Raw genomic sequence first — 7,943 nt, 5'->3', positions numbered from 1 at the left:
CTGCAGCAAGGCGCAGCGTCCGCAACGGGCCTCTCTGCCTCTCCGCCCGTGCAGTCGGAGCTGTGAGAGCCGCCGGACGCGTCCCCCTCCGCCCCCGGCCTCCCGACCCTTTCGCGCTTGGCTCCCCCGGCCCCGGCCGCGCACGGGAATCGGATCGTGAGCCGCCGAGGGCGAGCGAAGCCTGCGGACCCCGCGCGGGCTTAGCACGCCGGAGGGCGGCCGAGGAGACGGAGGCTCCCGACACCGCCGAGGAATTCGACCGGCTCCAGCTGCCTTCCGGAGAGAGATTAGTCTGCGGCCCGGCGCCGGTCCTGCGGCGCCAGGCAGGTGCCCGCGGGCGGAAGCTGCTGCTTGCTTGGATTAGTCGCCCTATCTTAGTTTACAGGGAGAAACGGTGTTCGTGCTGTCACGTATCCCCCCCCTTAAAGAAGGGATTTGTTTTTTCATGCAGCCTGTGAGGGGTTTGTGCCCCTTTCGCACGAGGACCCGGGAGCGCGGCCGAGGTGCCGACAGGACCCTGCCCGCTGCCCGGGCGCCCACCGCGCTCCGGCACCCCTGTGCTTGGTTGTGCCTGCACGTTTCTAATCCCTTCCTAAGCAAAACAAGGAGTCGGGGGACAGTCCTGCTCTGCCCGCGGCCCCGCCGCGCGGCCCTGGGCGCCGGCAGCACCGCGAGCGGCCGCAGCCCCGTTCAGCACCGCGGACCGCTGCAGGCGCCGGGCCCCAGCCAGCACCCCCAGGAAGCCACGCGCCAGAGAGCTTCTCTAGTAAACATAAACTTTATTTCATTCAAGGCAAAGCTAGCTAAAACTCTACAGTGCAAAATGTGTTTTAGGTCTGAACACAGCGTGTTGCGCACACCGTGGGTGCACTCGCAGCCGTCTCCTACGTGCATTTCCATGCACCTAAGCGCGCCCGTGGCGGTCACACCACCGCACAGGCCCCCAGCGGAGCCGTCCCCACGGCCCGTGGCGGGAGCCCCRGGGACGGCAGGGACCCCGCGCGGGCTCCCGAGCCAGCCCCTTGCCCGCGGCGCTGCCTGCAACACCCGCACACGCATGCGTACAGGCAGAGATACATTTCCAGATGGGTTATGTTGACTTTTTCCTTCAAGCCAGAGGAATAATCCATGCATAGTACAGCATTGCATATCCTGTGGTAAGTGGAGCTGGGTCCAGATACCRTCTAAAAAATGCTGGCAGGTTAGGACAGCTAAAAATAGTTCTTCAAAAGAAAAAAAAACACCCTTCCTCCCCTCACTGTCCTCTCCCCTGGGAGGTCTTCTCCAAGGATGGGCTGGAGGTCTCACGGGATAACTGGGGGATCTCGCATATCCTGCCTAGACTCTCCCGAGCGGCGATGGTACATTAATAACTCCCGGCACGTGCGGAGTGCCCCTCGCCCGAGGAGCGCCGGGCGCTTCGCTCACAGCTCCTGCGAGGTAGCTCAGGTTTGCCRTCCCTGGGGAAGCTGGGGAAACTGCAGCACAGAGCAGCCCAGTGATTTGCCCGAGGGTCCTGCAGCTCCCCAGGGCACAGGTGAGACCGGGATCCGGGGGCCTGACTCCCACCTTCCCATTTACCCAGCCGCCAAGGAAACCCGCCGGGCGCCTGGCGGCCTGTCCCGCGGCGGCGCGGGCGCGYACCCGCAAGCACAGGTGAAACGGGGAACAAATCGCCTCCTAAAGCACACCGGCACCTTCAGCTGCAAAATTAACGCTCTCCCCTCCAGCCCCGCACAGCCCGCGGGCACAGGGTGGTTTGCGCGTCACGTCTCCAGCGCCTCCCAAGCCCGGCGCGGCTTTCGGCGGCCCTCGGCGGGCGGGCRGCGGGCGCGCCTGCGCGCCGGCGAGCTCCACGCCGAGCCCGTCCTTCGGGGCACGGCGGCCAGCCTACCCGCGACACCCGGCCGAGGCGGTTCCTGCGCGGCCCTCACCCCAGCAGCGCAAAGACCCTCCGGCTTTGCCCCTGCAGCGCCCTCGCCCAAGGGTCCCAGAGCACCGTGCTACGTTAGCCAACAGCCCCTGCGAGGTAGAGCAGTATTATTATCCCCATTTTACAGCTGGGGAAACTGAGGCACAGAGAGGCAGAGTGACTTGCCCAAGGTCACGCAGCCGGTCGGTGGCAGGAGCAGGAGCGGGCTGGAGCAGCCCCGAGCCCGCTCCTCTCGCCGGGGCGCGACCGGGCTCCCTCCCTGCCTTGTGGACCGAGTGCCACAGTTTTCCTCGGGTGAAGGGGCAACACGAGCAGCCTTTTTCCCACGGGAGTCTAGTATTAAAAAAGAAAAAAAGAAAAGAAATCCGCTTAAGGAGTTAAAGCCTGGGCAGATCAGCTTGGAAAGCATCTCTGCGTTAGGTGCCTTGCTTTAAAAAGAGGGGAGCGGGAGTAAGGCCCGGAGGGCCGCCGGCGCAGGGGAGCGCCCCGGGGCCGCCGGGGACCCCGCAGCCTGCCGGCGCGGCACGGCCCGGGGCCGCGGCACGCGCCGCTGCGCCCCGTCCTCCTTCCCGTCCCGGCGCCGGGCTCGCGGGCCGGCTCGGCGGGACGCTCCCCGTCCGCGCAGCAGCTGAAGCCGTTTCCGAGAAGCAGTGCGGGTTGCAGGCACGGGAGCACGTCTCAAGCGCGGGCAGCGTTAAAAAGGACGCGGGAGGGGACGGCTCGCCGCCCCGGCCCCGGGGCCGCCGCGGCTTCACGCCTTCGGTGCCGCCTTCTGATCCGCTTTGGAGCCCGCCAGGCCGTTCTCGGTGTTGTCGTTGCCCGAGGAGCTCACGAGGCACTCCTTCCTGCGGAGAGCGGCCAGCTGCCGAGCGCCCGCCGCGCGCCCCCCGGCCCCGGCGCCCCCCGCCCCGGCCCCGGCCCCACTCACTTCCTGTCCTGCACCTTCTTGACGATGAACAGCACGACTCTCTTCACCAGCATGAAGAGGACGAGGAGGCCGATGACCCCCCCCAGGACGCCCACGATGATGAGCGTCACGGTGTTGTCCGTCTCCACCACTGCCGGAGAAAGGGGCCGGAGCGGGCTCGGCGAGGGCGAGCGGGGCAGCCCCCCGCCGGCGCCCCCACCCCGGGGCTGCGGGCGTCCCCGGGAAGCCCGCCGGCGCCCGGCACCGCGCCGGGACTTACTTACTCTTGTGCACGACGGTGAGGAAGATGGAGGCGTTGTGCTGCGCGTTCTTCTCCTTGGGGTTCTTGACGTGGCACGTGTATTTCCCGGCGTCGCTGAAGTCCACTTCGTTCAGCACGATGGAGATGTTGTTGTCCTTCCCGGTGGTGGAGCCGACGAACTCGACGCGGGGGTTGCGCCCCACGAGGAGGGGCTCCGAGGCCTTGCTCTTTATCTTGCCGTGGTAAATCTGCAGGGGCGGGCAGGCGGGGGGCTGGGGGGCTCAGCCTGCCCTGCCCCTCCTGCGCACGCACGGACGTGACCGGCCACGCGTCGCGCACGCCCCGGCGGAGCAGGCGCGGCCGCGGAGGGCCTCAGAGCCACAGCCCGCCGGGGAAGCAGGAGACCGGTGCAGCGATGGCGAGGACCGCAGCGCAGAGCACGGCATAAGCTGAAGAGCAGGAATTTCCCCACAGGAGGCAGAACCRCAGAGCAGCCCCAGAGGAGAAAATGAACCATATTTTGCCCAAAGCGCAGACTTGCTCCTGAATAGCCAATTTCTGAGCAAARGGAGTGAAACTGGTTCTCAAGCTGGTACCAAGGAGTTTCACAGAAATGACAGAGCTCCTGAGCAGCGAAGCACCCAGACCAGCTTTGCACCCCAAAGCAGAAGCGTGCCTGGGGACAGGAGTCGCCCTGTTTGCACGGCCCTGTGCCCCCAGAGCTGGACGCGCCGGGAGCAAACGCCCCTCCCGGCTGGCAGGCACCCACGTGCGGAGGAAGGGAACCACGAGCCAGGAAAGCAGAGGCAAAGCCCAGAGAGCCACCCACCATCTCTGTCGAGTTGAAATACCACGTGAAGACCAGGTCCTGGAAGCCTATGCAGGTGGTGAAGACGCAGGGCAGCAGGACGTTGGAGCCGTTCAGAGCCATCACCGTGTTGGTCTTCCCCACTGACACCTCCAAGGTGAAGACGATGGAGAAGATATGCCAACCTGGTGGGGAGTGCGGAGGAGAGAGTGAGGACACCGTGCCGGCAGGCAGCCCGGCTTGCCACAACCTGTCCTTCCCCGGGCCGCGCTGCAGCCAGCCCTGCTGCCTGGCTCTGGCCAGGGAGAGCAAGGCGCCGACGCTCTCGCTGGAGACGGCCCATGCGAAGAAGAGCACGTGCTTTGCGATCAGGGGGACGTGCAGCCAGGGACTCAGCCTTCTCCATGCACCGAGCTGCCCAGGACCTGGCGGGGGGAGCTGGCCCAGCCTGCGCCGGGCTGCCAGGGCAGCTCGGCAGACGCAGGGCTCCCTGCTCCTAGAAAGCGTGCAGCGGGCTGTCTGGCACCCTGCAGAGGCAGAGCGGATTCAAGGGGAGCCATCCTCTCACCAAGGAGAAGGCATGCAAATGAAAGCCCCTGATTTGCATGTTATCCACAACGCCTTCCGCTAAGCCTTAAAGGGGGAAAAAAAAGCCCAAAGCAAAGCAGAGCTCTCTGTTCTTAAAGCAGTGAGTTCAAACACTAATTAGTATTTCCGTGCTGGCTGGCTGCCACTTGGACTGCCCCCCCGCGCCCCCCCCATCGAAGGGCTCTGGGTGAGCTGGTGCAGCAGACTCCTTACAGAGCCTGTGCAGCGCTTGGGCGCAGCATCCCAGCAAGTCTGCCTGGCAGAAAGCTTCGCCTCCCGCGGTAGCCAACGGATGACCTTCAAACTGCAGAAGGCAGCTCTGCCGCTCCTCTCCTCCCCATTAGCGGAGCGGAAAGCAATGCATCGAAGGAGCAGATGCAAGCCCGGCGGTGAGAGCCAAGGGCACGTCTGAAAGCTGCCGAGGTCGCGCGCAGGGGAATGGCACTGCCAGCAGCATCTGCACAACCCCCCTCCTGTGGGCACAGAGATGCTTCGCTTTGGCCCAGGGGAGCAGTCCCATACCGCGGTCCTGGCTTGCTTGCACCACGTGCCACAAGCCAGCAGAGCCTCCTCCTCCTCCTCCTCCCCAGACCTCCGCGGCAGCAGGGACCCCTCGTCCCTGCAAAGCCTTGCCCTGGCACTCTGCCTTCCCGGGGCAGCCGTGGCTGCGCCTCCGCAGAAGGCAGACGACAGCCCATCTCCCTGCCTCCCCCGTCGGCCGGGGGCACCTGGGCCAGCCTCTCGCTGGGGCTGCCTGCCCCCTCCAGCCAGAGGGGTCTTCCTGGGGGCCTGTCCCTCGAGCCGTGCCCCGGGACGGCGCTCACTTCCCTGCCGTGGCAGCAGAGCCTYGCGCCCGCGGCCAGGCAGGGGTGCGGGGCTCGGACTGCTCTGCCCCRTCTCCCGCGTAGCACGAGGCGCTCTCCGCGCCCTCCCCACCATAGCCTCAGGCTGCCAAAGAGAAGGCTGTAAGCCTGGATTCCGAGGGAAAACAAGCAAAAACCCAAGGGTTTTGGGTCCCACGGCTCCTGCCGTGCCCTCAAGCCAGYCTGCCACTCCACTGACACCTGAACCTAGAGGGACTGCCCTCAGCTTCAGSAGAGCAGAGGCAACTCCGCAACCGCTTCAGCTCCTTAGTTATTCTCCTACACGTGCCGGCGCTAACACCTCCCCAGGCACGCCTCACCCAGGCTGAGCCTGACAGCCTCGCACGCGGGCTTCCGTCCCTGCTGCAGTGCTGCATTGCAAGCACTGCAGCAAAACGGTAACTTAACTTTACAAAGAAGCATCCTCCGTTCTGCTGGAGAGGCTTTCCCCACCACGAGGAAGCCATCCCCGCCGAACAGAGGCTTCCCGCAGTTGTCAGGCTCCAACACCGTCAGCATGCTACGGAGGGGATGTCAGGGCCAGGAGAGTCCCAGGGCGATCAGAGCTGCTCCCTGGGGGACGCCTGGCTTGGCAGGTACGTCTGAGCAGGAAGGTCCCTCCAAGGGGACAGTTACTTACAGGAAAGATGACTCCTTGCAGCTTGTAACACTTTTAATCCTGCCTGCCACCATTATAGCATCACGAGCATAACCTGAACTGAATGTGTGGGGCAAATGGAGGCTGATCTTGTTCCTGTCACGCTGTGGTCTCAGGAAGACACAAGCGATATGTTACCACTAAATAAAGCACAGAGGGAAACACGTTGGGAGGCTGGTAGATCACTTAGTGAACCTGCCACCCCAGCTGCCACCCTTGCTTTGCCTTATGCCCATAGCTGCTGCACTTTGCACCCCTAGCRCCCTGCTTTGAGCTTCTCCAGGCCAGCATTTGCTTCACAGGAAAAGCCCAGCCCCGTGGGGAGTCCAGACTACCTCTCCCTGCACCTGCAGGCACAGTTCTTCCCCAAAAACGGAGGAAGCAGAGCCGGGGAGCAGCCACTCCTGCTAACGCAGAAGCGCTGGCTGCCTGCTCTTTGCTGCTGCAGGGAGGGCGAGCACGCCGGGCAAGTCCCCCTGCACGGGGTCCCGGAGCCACCGAGCCACACGCGGTAGTGCTGCACCTGCAGCCCAGGACACAGCCTCTGAGAGAGCAGCAACAGCCCTCCAACCCCGGCCAGGGCCACAGCAAGAATTTCACTCCAGGGCTGCAGCCAACCCTCCCGGCTTCTTGCACCCACCAGGACCCTGTCTGGGGGCCACTGGCCTCACGGGGAGAGCACGCGGGATTCACCCGAACAGCCACGGGCTGTGGAAACACTGCTCCGCAGAAACYTAGGCTGCCCCTAAGAACCAGCGCGAGCTCCCGGCACAGAGAGCAAGCAGCGCTGGTGGGCTGGGCTCTCCGCCGAGTCCCCGAGCCCGGGCACGCTCGCTCGGGCCGGGACGCCCAGGTCTAGCCCTTCCCAGGAGCACCGACGGGGAAAGCCGGGCTGCCCGCTGCCAGTCCCTGGAGAGCAAAGACGTCTCCGAAACACTCGGCCACGCAGATCTGCACAGAGGCTCTCCCCTCCCACCTCCAGGCTCCCGGCCCAGACAAAATTCCCACTTCCGCCCACAGCATTCCTTCTGCCCAGAGTCTCTGAGTCTCTCCTAGCACTACATTTTCAGCCTCCCTTGCTGAAAGCAGCTTGCACTGCATTTATCTGAGCAGGGACTTTCAAAAGAGAGCAGGGAATAGCACCCAAGTCCTGCAGGGAGTCTGGTACTTACCTGCCTTTAGTGTCTCCAGCTCATTTAAAATGCACTTACAAACTATGCCCTGTAAAGTGCCTCACAGGGAGTTTCTCAGCAGTGCGGGCTGCAAATGCAGCCCTCGGTTTTAGGCCCTCTATGCCCGTTAGCAGGAAGATGACCTACACGAGCAGGAGTGCGGCCACGGGTGTTGACGGATGCAGGTGGCTTGGACCCAGCCCCAGCGGGGCCCGCGGCAGGGAGGGGAATGGCTGCAAACCTCCTTCCTTCTCCGTGGGGCGGGGGATTTCGGGTGTCCCCATGCACAGGTCTGTGTGCCATGCTCCAAGCGGCGGCCCTGCGGTACGGGTTCGTCCCCGAGCTGGGGAGAAGCGCATGCAAATGGTTGCTTCACAAAACAGACTGTCAGAAGAGCGACCTGTCGGCGGGCGTGCTGGCGGCTGTGTTCAAGCAGCGCATTGCTTCCCTACGGCTATTTCCCCGGTTCACGTTAGCAGGCAGGTAGCAGCGGTCCCTGCTCGCAGAGCAGCAGAGCGGAGCAGGGCAAAGCGCGACGCAGCCGCAGCGCTCGCAGAAGAAAGCTCTGGTGATGTTAGCGGCTGATGCAGGCAGGGCAGGGGGCTGGAGGCAGGACTTCAGAGTCCTCTCCCGGACTCGGCTGCGAAGTCACCTTGGACAAGCCACTTATCCTCAGTGCCTCGGACCCTCCGTCTGCGGAGCAGAGATAGCCGTATTAGCGCTTAAGGACGGGAAATTCACCCGAGCAGCGG

At 64.4% G+C, this 7,943-nt stretch overlaps 1 protein-coding gene across 1 annotated transcript; it reads right to left on the bottom strand.

Moving 5' to 3' along the window:
• Positions 1-759: 759 nt before the first annotated feature.
• Positions 760-5,880, bottom strand: SCN4B (sodium voltage-gated channel beta subunit 4). The gene is made up of 6 exons (XM_085303155.1): positions 5,682-5,880; positions 4,712-4,831; positions 3,932-4,095; positions 3,125-3,350; positions 2,862-2,991; positions 760-2,778 (listed from the first exon to the last, which is right to left on the bottom strand). Exons 1-6 carry the CDS (start codon positions 5,878-5,880, stop codon positions 2,685-2,687), a joined length of 933 nt encoding a protein of 310 aa, XP_085159281.1. The 3' UTR covers positions 760-2,684.
• Between the last annotated feature and the right edge of the window lie 2,063 nt (positions 5,881-7,943).

This window comes from Rhea americana, unplaced genomic scaffold, assembly GCF_003343005.1.
Source record: "Rhea americana isolate MKP2758 unplaced genomic scaffold, rheAme1 scaffold_197, whole genome shotgun sequence".
Lineage (NCBI taxonomy): Eukaryota > Metazoa > Chordata > Aves > Rheiformes > Rheidae > Rhea > Rhea americana.
This window is presented reverse-complemented; position numbering and strand designations above follow the sequence as displayed.

Coding starts and splice junctions, on each gene's coding strand:
- SCN4B (XM_085303155.1), bottom strand. CDS start 5,880: ATGCTGACGGTGTTGGAGCCTGACAACTGCGGGAAGCCTCTGTTCGGC. Junction 2,992..3,124: donor CCTCACCGTCGTGCACAAGA/GTAAGTAAGTCC, acceptor TTTCTCCGGCAG/TGGTGGAGACGGACAACACC. Junction 2,779..2,861: donor AAGAAGGTGCAGGACAGGAA/GTGAGTGGGGCC, acceptor CGCTCTCCGCAG/GAAGGAGTGCCTCGTGAGCT.